General features: G+C 43.8%; 2 protein-coding genes and 1 long non-coding RNA gene across 4 annotated transcripts in view; 1 reads left to right on the forward strand and 2 right to left on the reverse strand.

Moving 5' to 3' along the window:
• Positions 1-16810, reverse strand: part of LOC133609611 (piezo-type mechanosensitive ion channel component 2-like) — a 35738-nt gene extending 18928 nt beyond the window's left edge. Inside the window, exons 1-44 of the mRNA XM_061965370.1 lie at positions 16678-16810; positions 14360-14455; positions 12007-12114; positions 11882-11924; positions 11476-11596; positions 10944-11112; positions 9935-10148; positions 9651-9798; positions 9374-9547; positions 9191-9296; positions 8739-9109; positions 8533-8650; positions 8229-8461; positions 8011-8159; positions 7855-7933; positions 7687-7781; positions 7415-7605; positions 7193-7350; positions 6950-7120; positions 6768-6881; positions 6502-6702; positions 6229-6433; positions 6050-6151; positions 5797-5974; positions 5641-5727; positions 5344-5500; positions 5166-5262; positions 4923-5088; positions 4769-4858; positions 4601-4689; positions 4463-4528; positions 4277-4389; positions 4096-4210; positions 3949-4017; positions 3695-3861; positions 3194-3603; positions 2848-3102; positions 2682-2783; positions 2449-2605; positions 2190-2372; positions 1964-2120; positions 1797-1893; positions 1582-1729; positions 1421-1508 (exon numbers count right to left, since the gene is read on the reverse strand). Of these exons, the coding sequence (XP_061821354.1) occupies positions 1421-1508; positions 1582-1729; positions 1797-1893; positions 1964-2120; positions 2190-2372; positions 2449-2605; positions 2682-2783; positions 2848-3102; positions 3194-3603; positions 3695-3861; positions 3949-4017; positions 4096-4210; positions 4277-4389; positions 4463-4528; positions 4601-4689; positions 4769-4858; positions 4923-5088; positions 5166-5262; positions 5344-5500; positions 5641-5727; positions 5797-5974; positions 6050-6151; positions 6229-6433; positions 6502-6702; positions 6768-6881; positions 6950-7120; positions 7193-7350; positions 7415-7605; positions 7687-7781; positions 7855-7933; positions 8011-8159; positions 8229-8461; positions 8533-8650; positions 8739-9109; positions 9191-9296; positions 9374-9547; positions 9651-9798; positions 9935-10148; positions 10944-11112; positions 11476-11596; positions 11882-11924; positions 12007-12114; positions 14360-14455; positions 16678-16744 (6424 nt within the window). The 5' untranslated portion in view covers positions 16745-16810. The remainder of the gene's footprint in view (positions 1-1420; positions 1509-1581; positions 1730-1796; positions 1894-1963; positions 2121-2189; positions 2373-2448; positions 2606-2681; positions 2784-2847; positions 3103-3193; positions 3604-3694; positions 3862-3948; positions 4018-4095; positions 4211-4276; positions 4390-4462; positions 4529-4600; positions 4690-4768; positions 4859-4922; positions 5089-5165; positions 5263-5343; positions 5501-5640; positions 5728-5796; positions 5975-6049; positions 6152-6228; positions 6434-6501; positions 6703-6767; positions 6882-6949; positions 7121-7192; positions 7351-7414; positions 7606-7686; positions 7782-7854; positions 7934-8010; positions 8160-8228; positions 8462-8532; positions 8651-8738; positions 9110-9190; positions 9297-9373; positions 9548-9650; positions 9799-9934; positions 10149-10943; positions 11113-11475; positions 11597-11881; positions 11925-12006; positions 12115-14359; positions 14456-16677) is intronic.
• Positions 1-20464, forward strand: part of LOC133609612 (uncharacterized) — a 32908-nt gene extending 12444 nt beyond the window's left edge. The window contains exons 2-4 of the long non-coding RNA XR_009815743.1: positions 14564-14656; positions 16662-16952; positions 20324-20464. This is a non-coding gene — a long non-coding RNA (uncharacterized lncRNA). The remainder of the gene's footprint in view (positions 1-14563; positions 14657-16661; positions 16953-20323) is intronic.
• Positions 17270-20226, reverse strand: LOC133609609 (guanine nucleotide-binding protein G(olf) subunit alpha-like). Of its 2 annotated transcripts, XM_061965367.2 has the most exons (11): positions 20061-20226; positions 19915-19987; positions 19719-19773; positions 19537-19656; positions 19215-19312; positions 19095-19149; positions 18944-19017; positions 18810-18868; positions 18623-18743; positions 18334-18532; positions 17629-18261 (listed from the first exon to the last, which is right to left on the reverse strand). In XM_061965367.2, the coding sequence occupies exons 1-11, from the start codon at positions 20224-20226 to the stop codon at positions 18115-18117; spliced, it is 1167 nt and encodes a 388-aa protein (XP_061821351.1). In that variant the 3' UTR covers positions 17629-18114. The 2 variants fall into 2 exon arrangements, with proteins under 2 accessions (XP_061821352.1, XP_061821351.1); XM_061965368.1 differs by lacking the exons at positions 19537-19656; positions 19719-19773; positions 19915-19987; positions 20061-20226 and having other exon boundaries at positions 17270-18261; positions 18944-19000; positions 19095-19137; positions 19215-19231.
• Positions 20465-21313: the final 849 nt, after the last annotated feature.

Genomic DNA, 21313 nt, shown 5'->3' on the forward strand with positions numbered 1-21313 from the left:
TCCGGTGCGCCTTATAGTGCGGAAAATACGGTAATAAAAGGCTATCGATGCTGTCATCTAGCAAAGCTGAATTTGACCAAGCAACCCCCCCGTACCAAAAAGCCCTTGATGAAAGCGGATACAATTTCACCCTCACCTATGAACCCACGCCAGGAAACCAACCGAAAAAGAACAGAAAACGAAACGACATCATCTGGTACAACCTCCCATACAGCAAAAATGTCTCAACTAACATTGGACACAAATTCCTCAATCTGATTGACATACACTTTCCCAAAGACAACACCCTAAGAAAAGTATTCAACAAGAACAACATTAAATTGAGCTACAGCTGTATGAACAATATACGACAAATCATCTCAAACCACAACAAAACAATTGCAAATGAGCCGTCGGCCCCCGGACAGAGCGACTCCAAAACCAACAAAGGTTGCAACTGTCGAAAGAAACCTGATTGCCCTCTCAACGGGGGGTGCTTACAAACATCAGTTGTCTACCAATCTAAGGTAACACGCAAGGACATTAACACATCCGACACATATGTAGGATTAACTGAAGGAGAGTTCAAAACCAGATGGAACAATCACAAGGCTTCTTTCAGGAACCAAAACCTGCGGAATACCACAGAACTCCGCAAACACATTTGGGACCTCAAAGACAATAATGTTGAATATTCAATAACATGGCAAATTCTTGCATCCAGCACACCTTACAATAGTGGTAATAAAAGATGCAACCTATGCTTGAAAGAAAAACTGTTTGTTATTTACCGTCCAGACCTGTCATCCCTCAACAAGCGCAGCGAAATTGTAACAGCATGCCGCCACAGACGGAAACACCTCCTAGGTAACACATGAGCCAATCACCACGCCCCTACACCAGCCTGTACCCACCCACTCTGTGCCCTATATAATCCATGGTATGTGAATGCTCCCATTAAAATCTCCTGATGATTGAGGGAACCCCCCCCTCATGAAACAGGCCTGTAGAGATGAAATAGTCTTGTGATTTTTTTCCCACACATACATATATATATATATATATATATATATATATATATATATATATATATATATATATATATATATATATATATATATATATACACAACAAACCCCGGTTTACTGACCAATGTGGCCTCCGAGTCAAAATAATTGCCCATACCTGGCTAAGACTGTTGTGAATCTCTTGTCATATAAAATAATCTATTGACATTTTACAAACTATTTTTAATTCTCACGGAAATGAAGATACGAGACAGCTCAATGTGGATGCGTGCTTTTGTTTCTAAATACTGTTCGATTCCGTTTTTTCAAGGGACGGTCATGCGTGGTACATGCAAGAATCAATTGTTTAAGAGTGAAAATAACTCTCTGAGGAATCACTCTTGTGTTTAATAATTACTCTAACTGACACATACCAAACTGGATAAGAACCATCACCAAGAATGCTTCAGGAACTTGGTCTTCCGACAGGGAGGAAGTGATGTCGGCAGCTGCGGAGTGTTTCTAAAATGTAAGCAAAATAAATAAAAAAAGTTTAAGTAAATAAAGTAAAGCGACTTGAGGTATTAGAGTATACCCCAAAGGCCCAGAAGCCGAAGACGATGATGATGAAGTCGATGGTGTCCGCCAGAAACATCAAGACATAAACGTCTGTGACAGCACTGTATTCTGGTTGAACGAGTGCTTGAAAGAACTGACGCACTGGACCGTAGAAAGACTTACACCTGATAGAGAGTGGAGCAGGTGTCAATCTACAGCTAATCAATTTTGTGCCGCTCAGCTTTAGCATACCTGCTAAAACAAAACCGCTTGACTCGGATTGTAAGTTCTGTAAGCTTCTCCAGCAGAAGGTCCAGCTTGCTGAGTTTCTGAATAGAACTCAGACTGCCTAAAGATGAAAAAAACCTGTCAACAATACATCCATCAATTATGTTTTGTGAAAGTGAGTTTAATTTGACCTGCAGGAGAGCACAGCTGGGTTGAGCTAGAACGAGTGTGACTTCCACCACGCCAGTGTACTGTGTCGGTCGGGGTCGAACATGGACTAAATTCTGACTGGTTTGTCAGGTGATGTTGAGGATCAGTAGCAGCAGTCTGGTCCCAGAGACCATGACACTGCGAAATAGAAATGACAAAATTTGTGTTTGTGTTTTTAACCAAACGGGAGTGGGACTGAGAGTGTACCTTCAGTATGGCTCGGTGGTAGAATAAAGCAAGCAGTTGCAGAAGGTCATACAGGACATAGCCTTCCTTCTTCTCCACCCCCAGGATGTTAGGAGGGTGGAAGGGTTTGGAGCGGTCCACCTCCAGTTTTTGGTTGAAGGGGAAGAAGCCAAACTGGAAAAAATACTTGATCACAATGGTGACCTGAGGATGGAGACCAGTGTTAAGTGTAAACAACTCGTGTTACAAGGACTGTAGCACAGGTGTACATTTTCCAAACCTCTGTGTAGATGATTGCCGTCATCCAGAAGGTCTTACTAGGTCGAGGAACTGACAGAGTTGCCCAAAGGAACACCAGCACAGGAAGAACCAAGGTTAGACAGCTGGCAGACACCATGTGGTTCAAGACGATGACCAGGTAGCACACCGTCTCCGACCTAACCGGTGGACATCGGTTACTGAATCTGTAGCTTGAATCTAGTTTTGAATTGCATGGAACGTTGTAGACGCTACCTAGCAGCCAGAATGTTGTAGATGGCATAGCACAGCTGGAGCAGTTGGGGTTGGTTGCCATAGAAACCGTCTGATGCCTCTAGCTCCTCGTTGTGGAAAGACCTGAACAAGAGAGAATCGGATTATAAACCATCATCAAGTTCAGGTATTTCATTTAGGTCTTCACCTGTTCTTCAGCAGCTCACTCGCTGTCAGCTCCTGTGGACGAGATGCCAATGGACAGGAAGCGAAGGTGCAAGCAGACGGTAAGTCAGTCGTCTCAAATACCGGACGCCTCTCCCTTAATCCTGATCTTGTCCCTCGCCTCCTCTTTTTGGAAGTGTCCTGCTCAACTTCTTTGGCCTGGATATTCAGGCCAAGAGCATGACTGTAGGACGGAGGGCACACCTGACACAAGAGGCAGGCTGGAGGTTCGCTGGCGCTGATCAATCAACACATGACAGCACCATCACCATCAAATCACAGCAGAAGAGATGGTGAGGGTGAAAAATTAGTTGCTTTAAAGGACCAACCTGTGCTCCTCTTTTTCTGAGGATGAAGAAAACGAGGACGATGTCAACCTCTGCATCCTGGTAAGTTTGGATCGTTGGCGCCGGCTGGTTGTAGCCACAGGGAGTTCTGGGTAATCTTCCCTTGTAAGGCCTACAACTGAATCATCTTCTATTGTAGCTTGAAGTATCTCTAATGCTTCCTCCCTGGAGGCGAGTTCTAGTCCACTTCCTGTAGGTTCTGCTTGAGCTTGTTCATCTGATCCTGGGCTTTCCTCTTCATCTGTATCCATACTTAGAGCCTCCTCTTCCTCACACTGTCTTTTCCCTGTTGTATATCCCCCTTCCTCATGGTCTAATCCCGATTCTCTGGAATTTCTTATCATCTGTTCTTGGTAGTAGACATGGATGGCCTCTCTGGATGGCACTTGACCCTGAGGAAACAAGCAGGAGACAATCCACGACCAAACATAAGCTGTGCTGCTATATATATATTTTTTTATCAGCATCGTCATTGAGCCCTACCTGCTTGGCCTGCTGGGTCAGCATGCAGCGCTCCATTCGGAGGACGGTGGAAATGTCGACGTGTTCTCGACACAAACCACAGAGCCAAGAGGTCAACGAGTCCAGCAGAGCCGACAACAGAACCCAGCAAAAGCGAAGGATGCTGGAGACCCGATGTAGGATGGTATCTCAAAAGTGAAAGATGACTTGAGGTCAGTTTTTGGTACATTTTCAATAGCATATACAGAAAGACGTTGCTGAGCTTCTCCCTGTACCTGGTCCATCCTCCTTGTCTTCATCTCCGTCCTCCTCCGACTCCTCCATCACTTCAGTAGATCCATATGCTAAAGTCACAATTGTATGATGAAATAGCAAAGAAGATGCACTACTGCATAGTAAAATACATTCAAGTTCTTCCTCACTTGCTGTCTTTTCCCCCCTCCGTTCTTCACTCGAGTTCTTCTTCCACAGTTTCTTTTGACTGTGACGAGCTCTCAATGCTGTTCTGGAGTCAGTTATCCAGGCGTGATAGACAAACTGAACCACCACAAGTTAGACATTTTGTGACACTCAGCAGACACCATTAAGAAAACGGTCACCTACCTGGAAAGCGGATTTCTCAGGATGTTTCTCTTCCTCCTCCACCTGCTCCCTTTTATCCTCTTCCTCCTCCTCACTGTCGCTCTCAAACAGAAAGTAGTCGCCACTCCTTACCACTGCAGGACACACAGCATTAAAAGTAAATTCGCGAGAAGTGCAGTGGTAACTTTCAAGGATCATTTAACTCACTGGAGGCATGGTTCACCCAGGGTCTCCACCAATCGCCATGATGCCGCCCTTTTGACTTTTCATGTGCTGAATGTTAAAACAACAAAACATTTGGTGCTTGTTTGGCTTGTTACCAAGGCAATTAAGAAGCTTACACACCATCACTATGAATGCTCTTTTGCGTCAAACTGAGCATTTTCTCTTTTCCTCTGCGAAACTTCTGCTGGCGAGATTTAATCCTCTCCATCCTGTGACAAAAATAAGTCACACACGTCAGGGTGTTTTCTTTCGACCGGGTTGGGGTGGTAGAGTGGAAAGAAGTCTTACTGTCTCTTCAGCAGGTCCATGGACATCTTCTCCACCTCCAGTCTCGCTCGTACCGCTTTCACAGTGGACGCTTCAAAAAGCTCTGCCCCCCTACGAAACAGAAGACTTATTAAGCGCATGTATTGTACGTGCATACTGTACGTGTGTATCTTACCTGGAGGCTAGCACTTGCGTGTTTTGCAGGTCCAGGACCACATACAGGAAGTAGTGACTTCTAAAAACCCTTCGCTGCAGCAACAGGAAGCAGAAACACACACCATCCCAGATAATCCCTGCCTCGTCGCTTGGCAGCTCACACTGTTTACTGCTCTGCTGCTCCGCTGGAGAGGCAACATGTAAGTGAACAAAGGAGAAGACAACAAGGACATCATGACTGACTGACAAACGGTGTACATACGTTTAGTGTATCCTCGGATGGTGCACGCCAGACTGAAGAGCTGGACCAGCCAACAGTGGTTCACAACCAGCGACTTGATGAAACCGCATGCCAGGATCTGGAGCAGCTCAGCAAACAGTCATTCAGAAGTTTTTCAGAGCAATCACCATAAGACAAGAACAAGGTTTTCAGCACATACAGAAAGGATGTTCTTCATGGTGATGACAAATATATTGTAGCCGATCAGACAGTCCCAGTAAACCAGGATAGAGCTGACAGGTTTCAGCAGCAAGTCTCCGCCCACCAAAAGGAAGTAAAAACATGCCACCAGGTAACCCATACAGAAGATGCTGATCCTGGAACAGGAAGTTAGAACATGTAATACTGAAACTTGGGCATCTACATGAACAATATGATTTGCCTGAGAAGCTGGCCAGGACAAAAAAAAAAAAAAAAAGTAATACTGAAACTTCCTGAATGTTTTGTACTATCTTACCTTGTGGTCCCAGTGATGAAGATTATAGTGAGGACAAACCAGAACATGTAGCAGAAAATAATGATCTTCGTCATATCGAGGTAGGACCTGTGAAAGTAAGTCAGATGTCAAACACACATTCAAAGTGAAGACTGACAGAAATTGTCCAGTGCTTACCTGCACAGCATGAAGTCAGGGACGGTGCTGAGACGGAGCCTCATGACTGGATCCCAGGCCTGTGCGTCTTCTGCGTCCAGCTCGCCGTTGTCCCCCGCCAGCGTCTGGACACCGGCATCAAGTTCATCCTCGAACACCTGAAGCTGCAGTGAGGCGCCCAGCAGAAGCAGGAAGTCGTCTAGATGACACAACATTTTTTTCCCGCATTTAAGTCAATCACGTTCCACTATGGTGAGGATGAAGATAGTCTTACAGAGGAGGAAGAGTGGATTTGGTGGAGTCAGATGATCTGGGAGGAAAAGCCATTTTACTACGTTGGAGTCCATGTTGGATGTCGGTGGTCGCCATGGATAATCTGAAATAAAAGAGTTATTTATAAACAAAATATAGAAGCAACATCTTCTGGTTTGCTACGTAGTGGTGAGATAAAACCTTTGCAGGCAGCAGGAGGGAATCCAATGCACAGCAGATACTGGAAACATAGTAGCGCTGACAGGAAGTAGCAGTACTTGGGCCACACTGCACTAATCCGCTTCCTGCTGCGCCTTGACAGGACGCTGATGAGCCCAAAAGCGTGGCCGACAGCGAACAGATCCATTCGCTGACCAATCACATTAACTGCCAACAGAAAGCAAGTCTGAAAAGCAAAAGACAAGTCATTTTTGAAGACTCTTTGACTTAACTGCTATGCTAATATTTACACACCTCCAGGCCAAACTTGTAAAAGAAGTAATTGAGGAAATATTTGGCGCAGCTCAGCATGTTTTCATCTAAATGACGCCTGGTGATGTCATGGAACAATGTTCTTGTCAGAGGCGGAACTTTGTTGCAGCGGAGACGGTAGAGCTCCTGGTGTCTGTAAACCGTCACCTCAAAAGCTAACAGCGCGAGCATCATCAGGTTGTACTGTGAAGAAAAGTAAAAGTAAAATCAAGCTATCTGGTAAGTGCTTGTGTGATGCCACTTCTCACCCTCAGGTAGTCGAGCAGTTTTCCCTCAGATTTGCGAAGGCCAACCCACTGGGCGGGGTCAATTGGACTGGAGTACAATACCGAGCGAGAAAGATTGGTAGAGGAGTTACTTGGCTGGAGACAGACAGACATGTCAGTACAACACTCATTGAGACAATCAATGCCATAGAAGAAGAGGTTACCGTGCTGCAGTTGCAGGTGTTAGGCTGGACAACGTTGAGCTGGTACAACATCTTACAAACTGCCACCACACAGGTCCACACTGTACACATCCCCGACAACAGGGGGCGCCAGGCCCTGCAGGGAAGAGCCACTCCCACACACACCACAAACAGTAGGTTGAACATACACACCTGGGGACGGATCATGAGAGGCAGGTCAGAGAAAGACAAACAGTACATGAGACTTTTGAAAAGATCAAGAACCTCTTTCACTGAGATCCAAATCATGTAGGAGGACACAATTTTGACAATATGAAGTTCCAGCAGCCACCAGAGGAGGCGCTGCAAACGCTGCAGAGACAGAAGGAGGCGCAGGAACAAGACAGACAGTCGATCGACTACCAACCTCCAGGACACCAACACTGAGGAGAGACCAGGTGTAAATTAGCAGTTCTTGTCCATTTACTATTTTCTGAGCCAGCATGCCTGTGATGTGGTCAGACAAGGTGTCCTCCTCAAACATAGAGGGGTACTCTTCTTCCTCTTCTTCTGGTTTCCGCTTCTCCTCAATCTCTTCCTCTTTTTCTATCAGGATTCCTCCGTCATCCTCCTCTAGAGGGAGCTGAGAAGCACCTCCCACTGACAGATCCACAAGGCTGCCCTCACTGTGAACCAACCTGAATCCAAACTCAGCAGTTGAAATATTTTATTTTATAACGCAGGTGACATACCACCGATGGTTGAGGTTTGCGTGCTACCTGGTAATGGTGCTATTGTGCGTGTCTACCACCGTTTTGAGGTCAGTCAGCAGGAGAAAGGGCTTGTGGAAGTAGTGCAGGTGTACGATGCACACCTTTCAGAAAATCGAACAATTTTAGCATTAGCTGTAGCATTAGTGCAGTCCAGTAATGTTTGTCAATCAGTACCAGTAGAAACGCTGTGGGAATGAAAATCCTGGTGAATAGAACTGGAACGGAGAATTTCTCTAACCCCAAATCCTCCAATCTGCAAGGACAGAAAACAAGATAGATTACAGACAGGTCCTACAAAGTACTGCTTCTTGCCTGATAACTTGCACGAACCTGTGAGTGCTGAGTCCAGTGTAGTAGCTCCAGGTGTGAAGGGACGAGGGGAATTGGAAAGTGTAGACTAGAATGAGAACCAACATGGAGTACACCACTACGGCTACCCAGAAGCCTCGCAACAAGGCCCGCCATTTTTCATAGTTCAGCTACAGAGACAAAGAGAACAAACAGAATTAGATCTGTGTTTTAAATATTCAAACCATCAGAAGTGGTACCTGGTAGAGGGCAACACAGCACAGAAACATCACCATGTAGATGACCTTATAGAGGACGATTTTGCCTTCAAAACTGACAAAGAAAAACATTGTTCCACAGACATAGATCCAGTATTTGACAAACATCCTGGTCACAACGGCTACAAGGGCCTCCATCTGAACTCCTCCGCTCAACAGAAGCAGCTTCTCATAGGAAATCTCTTGTATCTTCTCTTGCTCTGCCTTCTGATCATCTGGAGGCCAAGACGCGGGAAGATAAATCAGCAGAGGCGCCATCAAAGAAACAGACAGGTAGGTGTGTTACCTTTGATATGGATGGTTATGGCAGACAGCTGCGACTGCGTCTCTGTGTCTTTCTGTCTGTCTTTCTTCTCTGTAAGTGCTTGACGGAGCAGCAGCCAGAACGTCAACAAACACATCAGCTGCAACAATGATGACAAAAGTCCATCAGATCAAAGTACAGCGTCTGGCCAGTACCAAGTACTCAAGTGTGCGTTCGAGTCTCCTGACCTTGGAGGCAAGCTCTCTGCAGGGATCGTCTTTTTTCGGGAATAGTCCAGGGACTTCATGGACAGCAGCAAAGCTGTGGATGTACTGCAGGATCAGAAGCAGGTTGCCATAGGCGACCAGCCATGGTGAAGACATGAGCGTATAGCGGCGTCGTTCACGCATCATCCAGAGCGCACACGACCAGATGAGCAGCACACACGTCATCCACGACACATATGTGATGGACCATGCCATCATGGCAATCAAAGCGCCGATGTAACTCTGCTTGAGCAGGAATCCGAAGGCCATGGAAGCCACACCCGCACCCGGTGCTTCTGCCACCTCTCCCCATGCGTCAGCATCTGCTTCAAAGGCACACGTTTCCAAAGTGTCTGTGACGTGGAGCAGAAAGGAAGTGTCGATTTTAGCGTTCACTGTGAAACACCTTGACTGCAGTTAGAACATGCGTTCACCTGATTGGCTAAGGGAGTAGTGAGGTGTGTCCAACTCGAGGGCTGTGCTTTGTGTGGGCTGGGCCAAAGACTCAGAGGGACTGTCGTAAGTGGAAGTATCCAAAATCTGAAAAAGTGACAACAATTTATTTACAAAGACACCTAAGACAAGTCTAAATCAGGTTAATAATGGCCAAACTTTACATCTTTGTAGCCCCGCCCATCATGAGCTTCCCTCCACAGCTCTCTCCGCCTCTCCGCTGTGATATCACTGCTGACCTCATCACTGATAAAGCTTGTGGCAGTTATGATGTCACAGCTACCGGGATCCGCTGATTCCGTCTTGTCTGCACTCTGTGCCTTTTTGCCAGCAATCAACTGAAGAATGACACCAAATATTATGTTTACCGTAAGAACCATGTGATGCTTCTCAGTCAATAAGGACTAGGTATAATAAAACCCAGATTGGTAATGACATCACCTGGTTCCTCCAGAGACTGGCGACCGTATGGAAGAGCAGCAACAACATCAGAGGACTGACAAAATGAAACCAGCTGAGCTCTGGGTTCACTTGCATTCTCCAGGGGGCGGCGCAGTCCACCGACACCAGAGGCAGCATGCCAAACACACTGCAGGATGATCATCATCAATCATTCAATATTAGCATCAATCAATAAGAACATCGTCTGAACTGAAAAGGGCGAGGAGGAAGAAGATTTGGTGAAGGTCAGCTCCTCATCCCTTGGGTTTGTCTACTCTCAATACCTTGCGGAGGTGTGGTTAGGAAGCCACGCCTCCTGCAGTGATGGCAGCTGGTAGGAGTACACAAGCAAGAAGTGGCAGGAAGAGTAGACCAGTGACATCACGGACAAACACCTGAAGACGAGGGGTGGGACCCAACCAGACCTTGCCCACCAGGTACAAACCACTTGGAAACACAGCAGGTAGGGAAGGGAGGAAAGGGACGGTAGCACGATGCCTGGAATAGTGGGAGAAGGATGGGGTGTGAAAGAGAGTGGTTCTACGTCAGCGTCTTATTGGTTCTGTGTTAATGTCTCACTGGTCTACATTCGTTACTCACTGGTACTACTGGTTTTAGTGTCAGTGTCACTGGTTAAGCATTGTGTCTGATTAGTTATATGCCAGTGATTTACTACTCCTTACAGTTCTAAATCATAGTCTAACTAACTGGTTCTGTGTTAGTCCCTCATCGGTGATTCTACTGACTACAGGTTTTAAGTCAGTGTCACTGGACTAAGTCAGTGACTTAAAGATTCTACTGGTTCAATTTAAGTGTCCTGTGGGTTCTGCGGGTTTTATGGCACTGTTGCATGGGTTCTGCAGGTTTGTCGGTGTATTATGGGTTGTAATGCTTCTAACAAGCGATCTCAATGGTTCTACGGAATCTATGCGAGTATCTCACTGGTTCCACTGCATTTATGTCAGTGTGTAATGGACTTTACTGGTTCTAACGGACTATCTCACTGTTTGCACGGACTCTAAGTGATTATCTTACTGGTACCACTGATTTTATGTCAGTGTTTCACAGGGTTCTACTGGTTCTAACTGACTATTTCACTGGTTCAATGGATTCAATGTGAGTTTCTCACTAGTTGCACTGCTTTTATGTCAGTGTCTCATGGGTTCTACTGGTTCTCACGGAGTATCCCATTGATTCTGTCTGAGTCTCTTCGTAGTTTCACTGGTTCTGTGTCAGCGTATCATGAGTTGTATTGGTTCAAAGTCAGTGTCTCAATGGCCATACTGGTGTTACCTGTGAGTCCAAGCAAAACTGTGAGCAGAACTTTCCCTCCAGTGGTCATCATGTTCGCGAGCATTATCCTAGTTTTGCAGACCAATACTTCCAGTTCAGCCAAAATGCGGTTCCTTTTGGTTCCTTCTTCTTCCTCTTGAAAAACCTGATCATCCTGAGGTCCGTGCTGCTGGGGACACAGAAAATTAGGGTTCTTGAATGATCAACAACAAATTGGATCGAAGTTAGTGAGAAGCATGATTTTGATATCAGTTGATCACGTGTCAGTTAAATGTCCTTTTTAAGGTTCTACAACAAAATGAATGATGACTGGACTCATGTTAAGTGACTCCAACAGGACGACATATTGAGCCAGAAACCTGATCACTATTCCCTATGTGTCACCTAACAAGGTTACCTTTAATACATTGCTTACAGAGTTACACAATAATAGACAAGAAACCTCATTAAGAAATGAGAAGAGACGACTTACAAGGTTATATACCCGTTTCAGTTGTGTGTGTGTGTGTGAGAGAGAGAGAGAGAGAGAGACCTGCGTGTGTGTTTCAGGGGTCAATCTCAGGCTCAGCCTCCATGTCACCAGGCCGACAACCAGCACGCCAACATCTGGAAGGATGTGTCGCACAGCGGAGGCCACATCACTTCCTGTAAGGCTGAGTGACCGTGAACACAAACATTATGAACACGATTATGAAGACAAACCGTAACACAACAGCACAATGGTTCTAGAGAGGATCGTCTGTTTCCTGCATGCAGTGTAAACCCAGCCGATGTGTGTATGTCCTGAGGAAGTCCTACTCTCAGCATTGTCATGCATTTCCTGCACATTAATTCTACACAAGCACACAGTTGGACTCATGTGAAGATGATCAGCTCTGACTTAAAAATTAAAGAAAACGTTTTTTTGTTTTTGGCCAACATGTCGCCTTCACTCTCACCTGACCAATCCCAGCTGACTCAGCGCTTTCTGCCAGGACGTGCCTGCAAACGGCCACATAGACACAGTGTGAGACGAAGAAAAAAGAGGTGTGACCACAATCTAAGACTCACGCATAACACTTACAGTTGTACTCTGGTTGTAGCGTTGTCGTGGTCAGCTGAAAGAATGTCTGCAGTAACAGGAAGAGGAAACTGGACACACAAATAGCTGTCACACAGCGACTTGTGTTACCTGGGAGACAAATCACCGACATTGACAAGTTACATTGTTAGTGATGTCATCAATGGGTTTGTCGTGTTACATAATAGTTCATTCATCTCCTCCAATCATAACAGGAAGCAATGTTATGCTCTATGTCATTTCTGCGTTGTAGTCTCTTGCTTTCCTCAGCAAGGAATCACCAAAGACACGCCGCAACATGTGTCTACTTTTGTGTATCTCTGTCTTTGTGGGACTCTCTAGGTCTTTACATGTGTTTTGGTATGTCAATGTGGGTCTTTTTTGGGGCGGCATGGCGTGGTGGGTAGAGCAGCCATGCCAGAAACTTAAAGATTGCAGGTTCGCTCCCTGCCTCTTGCCATCCGAATAACTGCCGTTGTGTCTTTGGGCAGGACACTTCACCCTTGTCCCCAGTGCCACTCACACTGGTGAATGAATATGGTGGTGATCAGAGGGGCCGTAGGTGCAAACTGGCAGCCACGCTTCCGTCAGTCTACCCCAGAGCAGCTGTGGCTACAAATGTAGCTTACCACCACCAGGTGTGAATGTGGAGTGAATGAATGATGGGCTCTCACTTCTCTGTGAACCGCTTTGACCATTATTATTTTTGAACCATTATTATATATTATTTATTTTCACAGTGTTAGTCTTGGCCTGTCTGTGTGTTTGTATCTGTAAGTTTATGTCGTGTTCTTTTATGTAGCTCGTTGGCTAGCGCTTTTGACATTTAACATATAAACCCTGCTTTGATCCCTGGGTAATACGAACGGGATGGAGCAAGGCAGGTTACATTAATACTGTAAACATACAGTGGAACATTGATTTACGAAATTCATTGGTTCTTGAAATGAGTTCGTATCTCGCAAAGTTTGTATAGTGAAGCAGATTTCTCCATAGGAATCGATTCAAATATGCACGATGGGTTCCAACCTCGACAAAAGTCAATATTTTAGTTCAGGTTTGTACACTTTACAATATAAAATGCTATGCAATACTGTATATCAAACAAACATAACAAGGGAATGATGAATAAACTGTCTCTTTATTAACAAGCCAAAACACGACCAACAAAAAGCTAAACTGTCCTGCACTGCCAGCATGCGCGCACACACACAGAAGTCCCTTTGGTCCCCTCACAAACGATCAGAAGTCACAAAACTCCTTGAATTTAACAACCATATTGCTACAATAATAAACATTTAAAAAAGTTAAGTCCACAAACAGTCCATTAACATCATCAATGGTCCTCTCGTGAGCTGCTCCTTACAATGTTCTCTTGGAAGAGGCGATGCTGAACGAAAGGTAGTATTCTCCTCCACTATGAAATAAGTTCACTTTGGCACCTCTTTTCAGAAACATATTTTCTTTTCACAACTAAAAACTTGCTGTGGTACGAAGCCGGCTTTCTCAATCTTTTCAATATGAGCAAGCACAAAATGGCTACCAGCGGGACACAAAATGAATACATAAAGTGTTGGTAAAAGAGGCATATTTGGCGCAAGCTAAAAGTTTGTAAACCACAAAGTTTGCAAATAAAGGGGTCCGTAAATCGAAGTTCCACTGTACTTTTCAATTGACCATGTATTTTGAACCTGCAGTTTCAGGTGACGCGCTCGTCGGGTAGATGTTCTGCACTCAGCTGTTAGTGGTTGGTCATCAGCCTGACAAAGGCTGTGTCTGAATTTGCACACTTCTTACTTAGGGTACTCTTTGACTGCACAAGTGCATTCAGTTTCGCCAGTACACGGAGGTTTCCCTCAAAACGCCAAAAATGCTGTGTGTGCCACCCTCATGACCCACAGTATACATCTTGAAATGTACTTTAGTTTTGTGTCAAGCATTTTATCCTGTTGATAGATTTATCCTACCACCTGACACAGTTCTATAGTTATTTAGTGTTCTGGGGGGAGACTTAACATACAGTATGTCTTTGCGTGTCTCTGCGTGTCTATTTGTGTCATTACATGACATCACTATCAGCCCAAAAAAACATGATGACACGTGTCCTCATACAAGTGTGTTTAAGCCCACACAATAATTATAGCGTTGGTTCCCAAACTGTGGTGCCTGTGCCACTGGTGGAACACAAGTACTCAAAAAAACAAGTACACATGTATTAATATTACAAGCTTAATTTTTTAAGGCGGTACTTTGTTGATAAGTTTGAGAGCGGCTGCATTACATCATCACTTCCTTCTCGTTTAATGACAAGCTTGACATTTGTTCTCGATGTGGGTGAGCCATACTGATCGATTACCTGCGCCCTGGGACGTGCTGGGTTCCGGCAGCAGGGGCAGTAGGAGCAGCAGGAGGACGTATACCAGTGAGAAGCCGTTAAAACGCAGCAAAGCAGCTGTGAAGACATGTTGAATATTTGTACATATTACAATTGATTTGATTTGATGTTGCCATAGTTTGAAAGTACGACAAACAAACATGACACGTGTGTCTGTCTTCCCAGATGACCAACAGGAAGTGACTGTCATTAGAAAACACCAAGGAAGAGTGTGTCGCCTTGTTTTTCTTCCCCTAGCTCCCACCCCCACTTTCTCAGGTAACAACATCTGGTTGTGTGCGTGTGAGTGTGTGTTGACACACTGCTAACCACTCACACACTCATACACACCTCCCCCTCAGTGTGGAATGTGAGGCGCTTTTAAAAGTGTACCACCAGAGAAAGTGCTGGAGTATCAAAAATAAGACAGGGTGCTGCTCATATGGTGGGAAATTCTAACAAATTAAAACACACAGACATAGCTAGGAATACGTTGGCATTTGTGTTGTTAATTAGGTACAAGGTAATGAGCTAACATGCTAGCAAAGACAATCTAACCGTTCACCACATTTAACAGACTTTAATGCTAACAAATTGAAACATACAGACATAGACTTAGACTTAGACTTAGACAAACTTTAATGATCCTCAAGGGAAATTGTTCCACACAGTAGCTCAGTTACAATGATGGAAAGTGTAAGGATGGAAAGGACAATGCAGGTATAAATAGACTAAATATAGCGATATAAAATATAACATATATACGTAATATTTACATAATATATGTACAATAGCTCGCACATGTTAGCATTTGTGTTGTTAATCAGGTACAAGGTAATGAGCTAACATGCTAGCAACGACAATCTAGCCGTTCACCACATTTAACAGACTTTAATACTAACAAATTGAAACATACAGACATAGCTCGCACAAGTTAGCATTTGTGTTGTTAATCAGGTATGCAGCAATGGTTAACATGCTAGCAGCGACAATCTAACACAACGCATAACAGATGTTAATGTTAACACATTGAAACAGACATAGACTGCATACATTAGCATTTTTGTTAATTAGGTCTACGGTAATAGGCTAACATGCCAGCAGGGACAATCTAACACGACCATTTACAACATTTAACAGACTTTAATGCTGACAAATTGAAATATACAGACATGGCTAGCCCACGTTAGCATTTGTGTTGTTAATTATGCAAGCAGGGACAATCTTTCACCACCATTCACAGAATTTACCAGACTTTAATGCTAACAAATTGAAACATACAGACGTAGCTAGCTTACGTTAGCATTTGTGTTGTTAATTAGGTATGCGACTATGCGGTAATGGGCTAACATGTTAGAAGGGACAATCTAACTCAACTGTTCACACATTTAACAAACTTTAATGGTAACAAATTGAAACATAGAGACATAGCTCACCCAGGTAAGAATTTGTGTTCATTAGATATACGGTTACAGCTAACATTCTAGCAGCGACAATCCAACACAACTGTTCACAACATTTAACATACTTTAAACACAATCTAGTTTGTATCCAAAGCAAAGTAGTGTCAAGTAGTTTATTTGTTTTTCTGAGAAAAGAAAATGAGTATAAACATTGTAATGTGCATGCCAGCCCAATAGGGGGTGACGTCATTTTGTAAAGAAACACTAACGTCCTGTCCTGCCAGGTTTTATTCTTCCCCGAAAGATGATATTTTTTAGTCACATTACTTATTTAACCGTGTCATAAACGTACACAACGATGGGGAAGTTATACAAAAGATACATGCTAATGGGATTTCATGCTAGCAGCAAAAATGTAAGTCCTCAATGAAGCTTATATCCGTAAAACAGGTATATGTTATGGTTACACGACAGCAATCAAGTATTTTCACGAAACTTGTAAACGCTGCAATGTGCATGCCAGGCCAATTGCGTTTTGCAACAAAAACCAAAAAAACTTAAAACTACAAATCTTATCTTCCCCCAAAAAGTGCAAACTGTCATTGTCACAACAGTAGCGCCCATTGCTGTTTTGGTTGTGAAATAGCTAAATGAAACAATATGCTTGTTGAAGCATGAAGCATATTTAGAATAAATGTTGATTAAATGTTAATTAGTGACATATTTGTGTTCAAATGTAAGCCAATTAGTCAGTATTGCTTAATAATTGATTGATTTCTCCTGAAAGCTGGTGTTAAGGTGATCTCATAAGCTGTCAATCAAAGGCCAATTAGTTGAAACAATTAATATTATTGTTGTAACACTGATTTTGTTTATAATAGTACCAAAACAACCAACCTGCGGTCAAGCTGAGGGGCAGCAGGACCCTAAAGAGAAGACCCACCACCAATGGACCGCAAGACATCCTGGATCCAGTTCTTGCAACAGGCCTGCCCTGCTTGTTTTGGTTCTGGTTCTGGTTCAGTCCCCCAAGAAGAGGCGGACTGTCAGAGGTCTTGGTGGCCGCCGGCCGAACAAGGAGTCCCCCTGAAGGCGACCACACACCCCGGTGTCATCCTCCACAGACACACGCAATGAGTCACACCGACCCAATGTCTGACCCGCTTTTAAAGGTACAAAAATGTTCCAAAAAAGAGAAAAACATTGAGACAATCTTCAGTCTTAAGTCTTTTTCTTTTCTTTTTCTTCTTTCTTCTTAAAACAACTTGAGGCGCACAGATGTTTTCTGACTTTTTTTCTTTTCTCTCTGACTTGAGGGGAAAAAAAGAAAATCGCACATCACCTAGCCCTGCCCCTTAGTGGTTGACTGACAACCTTTTTAGCCAATCAACGACACAAGGGAGACTGCCAACGCTTCCATAAAACAGCCCAGAATATCAACGATCGAATTACAGCGAGACCATTGAATCTCAGCTCATATTTCATATTGTATTGATCACAAAAATCTATCAATAATCATTTATTTGAGGTAATTTGAACGCAAAAGACAATCTGAGGTGAGTTAAGGCGAGCAAACAGTCAAGTTCATGAGATGTCGTTGTCATTGGCATTGTCTCCCTCTGCTGGCCAATATACATAATTATACCTGTATGCTGTATGTCTTATTGTTGCCTCCGTATTCAAATAGTACTCGAAAAATAAATATCAGCTGCATAGATAAATAGATTAATGAACAAACTAGCCAGGTTTAGGCTACCTCCTAGAGAGCTTGTTAAGCTAACTTGTTTTTGCTGTTGATATACACTCTTCTAGAGTTGTCCACTTTTATTGGATTTAAATGATGCAAGCTATTTTATTGACCAGAAAGGCAGACAATTTGACAAATTATTTTTTTTAATTCACATATGTAGTGTTTTCGCTACGATTATGTATAGTACCCTTGTTACAAGCTAAAATATGAAACACAGTTGATGTATCACATGACATGGTGTATTCAAGACAGCTGCGAAGTTTTGTTTTTACCCCCAGAATAGGGTTAAAATAGGTCTGGGGCCCACATTGTCAGAAAAAAGCACGCCATATATGACAAGTGTGTTGTTTTTAGGAATCTGCTGTTTCATTTTAGCCACTAGTCTCGTACTAAACACACTTATTGTGGTCATCAGTCATTATTTGTTTACTTTTAATTAGGCATTAAAATGTACCAGCAGTCTAGAAGGCAGCATTTACTACTCACAACAATCATTAATAACTAATATATCGGTGTGTGTGTGTGTGTATATATATAAATAATGACTGGCTTGATCCAGAAAGAGAAAGGCCACAGTCAGTCATTCAGAGCAGCTCGTATTGCCGCAGGTGCATTCTCTGGATGATGTCACGACAGTCATTAAAGACACGGCGGATGTTCTCTGTGTCGACCGCGCACGTGAAGTGAGGATAGCAGTAGTGTTTGCCATCGCCACTTGCTGTGCTGATCCTCTAAAGAAGAAAAACAGACAATTAGTTGCAATTAAATCATTCATGAATATGTGACAATGTTTGTTTCCTTACCAAAAACTCATCTCTGATAAAAAATTTGGCTCTGGTCACCCTGGCGTCCTCATCCGTGTCTGGAACAGAATCTGGAGGAACAGTGTAGTTGACGTATTCCGGGAAATAATCCTCCAGTTTGGACTTCCCTGCCAGTATTTTATCAGCAAGAACATCTTGTTTGTTCAGGAACAAAATAACTGAAATTGTCTTCAGAAACCTGCAACCAATCACACGAAACAAAGCAGGCCAAGTTAGCCAATGATAATAGACATGGATAATCAAGAGGAGCCAATCAGAGAGCGAGAACCTGTTGGTCCAAATGGATCTGAAAAGGTCGAGGGATTCCCGCAGTCGATTGGTGGAGTTGTCCTCTCGGATCACCATGTTGTAGCTGCTGCTCGCTGCTACAAAGATGATAGCCGTCACGTCTGCATGATGAAACGTATGCAGTCGTCAGCTTGTGTTTTTAAACTAAATCATAAACGTTAGCTCACCATTGAAGCACTGGATCCACTTCCTGCGTTCATCCCTCTGTCCTCCTACATCAAACATACTGATGGGCACACACACAATTGTAGCATATAAACCAATCAAAAACAGGTGAAGAAATATGGCTTAGGTCACTCACTGAAAGTTGACTTTGTCCACTTGGAAGCGGGTTTCAAAAATCCCTGAAGTGAGAACTCTGCAGCGGAGCAAATCCTTCAGAGAAGGGTAGGTTGAAAGGGTGCCTAGCAACAGGGACTGAAGCGTGAAGCTGATTAGTTTTATTTTGTTACCTGGTCAGTAGGGGTGTAGTCGGCCCTTCTGACTGAGTCTAACCTGTCCAAGAAGCTAGGACATACACATAATTGATCCACTGGGGTTCATCACAAGAAGTTTGTGTGTGCGTTTCTTACTACTTAGCGCAGTCAATCAGCTGGTACTCGTTGGCGCGCTCGTAGCACACCTTCACGCCTTCATCCTCCCAAAGCTTCTGAGTATGCTCAAAGAAATCCTGAGAGACACCACGTGTGTCATCATCAGAGCAGGAAGTCAAGCGAGTCAAACAGTTGTTTTGTCTCTTTCATGTTCCCCGAAGACATTCGCTTAATGAGGCCACAGGTGACACACACGCTTTTGCAGTCAGGTGTGTGTATGCCATTTATGGTCTCATTTCATCAGGTCATTAACATGGTGACAACAAACATTGAGTTTCCAATGCGTGTGTGTGTGTGTTACCTCGGTGTATTCAAAGTCAGACAGCGGTGCGATGCCTTTGATGTAGTCAATTCTGAACTGGTTGGCAGGGTTACCAACAGGAATGGGCGGAGTCAACATGCTCATGGCAGACACTATGGTCTGACATAGACAGGTGTCAGTGTCACTCAGCTGGTCATGTGATGTGGCACCATGTGACCTACCACAATGGCATCCTTCACATTCTTCCTGATGTCTTGAATCTTCTGCTGCTTCTCTCTGAAAGACACAAGTTTCTTCTAAGATAAACTTCTGGAAGAGTGGCCAAGGATGGTGCTTTTTATCTTCTGAAGTTCTTTAAGGCGGACGTCAAGACAGGGGCAGTCATTTCAAAATAAAAGCACCTCAAATGTGACTCACTCAGCATTGAAACCATCCACGTGGAGAATCCTCATCTGCTTGACGATAGTGCTCTTACCCGACTCCCCTGCTCCTGCATGCAGACGGGTAGTGAGACAAGCGGGAGGCGAGACTTGCGCGGGAGAAAAACAGGAAGTGAGACAGACCTAGCAGTAGTAGTCGGTGTGTGGCTTTGTACGCTTGCCGCTCTTTCTGCAGCTGTCTCTCTATCTTCTTGTTGGCTTCCCGTTTGGCTTTTTCGTCCAGTCGTTCTTCCTCCGTCTTCCCTCCTAGACAGCCCATGTCCACTGCAGACAGACAACCACCATCCATCAGTCACTCCCAACATTAAAACAACTTTTATTGGAAACGGCAAAAGAAAATTCAATAATTTTACCTGTGGATTCTCTGGCTTGTTGAATGTCAACAGGTCCAAGTGCATCTGTCCATCAACATCCAAGAACTGCACCCTGGTCAAGTCCACTTCAGCCAGACGACATCCTTTTGCTCTTTGAACGGTTGCGGTGTTATGGAGAAACTCACCTGCACACTACACCCCCACCCCAATGCCCCGCCTCATTAGTGCAATGGTTGCTTGTCTTAGGGGGATTTCAATGTTTTCCTTCTTGTGTCTCTTTGGCAACCAGACAACACACCTTTTTCTTCTTTTGGATCAAAAGCCAAATAAATGCATTTGGAGATTGGACTGTTTGTCTCACTACAGGACAAAATGGTCAGGGCCACCACTGACTACCCTGGGGAAAAAATGGTCCATGGACTGTTTCTTCCAGGCTGTCCTACAATTCACAGATACTGTCAAACTCGTCCCATTGATGTAAAACACTACTAAATTTATTTAGGTTCTGGAACAGTTTGTCATCCAGGACAATTGGGCCAGGTATTCTGGTGTAGTGTGTTGCAGAATATCCCTGGGAGTGTTACCGTAAATACTGAAGCAAGGTGCACCAATAAATAGATAAATCGGCCCAATATTCATAGGCCAACAGGAAAACTCCCAGTACACTCGTGTAGTAGTACCATACGTGGGTAGTAATGCTTGAGTTACATTTACTTAACTTTTTGGATGAATTGTACTTGTTAGAGTAGTTTTAACGCAACATACTTTTTACATATATTTGTGAAGAAACACTTTTACTTAAATCACATTAAGTTCCATTACAATCAGTATATTTACAATCTATTGATTGCTACTTGCATAGACAAATTGTTTGCCTCGTTAAAGAGACTTCTTACAAAACGTACGGTCACATGAATGTTTCACCAATCTAACATAGGCACTATGGGATAGAACTTTTTGTTCTCATTGCACTTAAAAAGTACAGCGAAAAACTCTAGATCAGTACAAACTCGTCCAAGAACAGACAGTATACAGGGTAGACTGAACGGGAAAACTGATGGA

This window comes from Nerophis lumbriciformis, linkage group LG07 (genome assembly GCF_033978685.3).
Source record: "Nerophis lumbriciformis linkage group LG07, RoL_Nlum_v2.1, whole genome shotgun sequence".
In the NCBI taxonomy this organism is placed as follows: Eukaryota; Metazoa; Chordata; class Actinopteri; order Syngnathiformes; family Syngnathidae; genus Nerophis; species Nerophis lumbriciformis.

What these genes read in the sequence shown, in the direction of transcription:
- LOC133609609 (XM_061965367.2), bottom strand. Translation starts at nt 20,226, where the DNA reads ATGGATGGTGGTTGTCTGTCTGCAGTGGACATGGGCTGTCTAGGAGGG. An exon ending in ACACCGACTACTACTGCTAG is followed by an intron (nt 19,988 to 20,060) that starts GTCTGTCTCACT and finishes GTCTGCATGCAG; the next exon opens with GAGCAGGGGAGTCGGGTAAG. An exon ending in GTGGATCCAGTGCTTCAATG is followed by an intron (nt 18,744 to 18,809) that starts GTGAGCTAACGT and finishes TTCATCATGCAG; the next exon opens with ACGTGACGGCTATCATCTTT.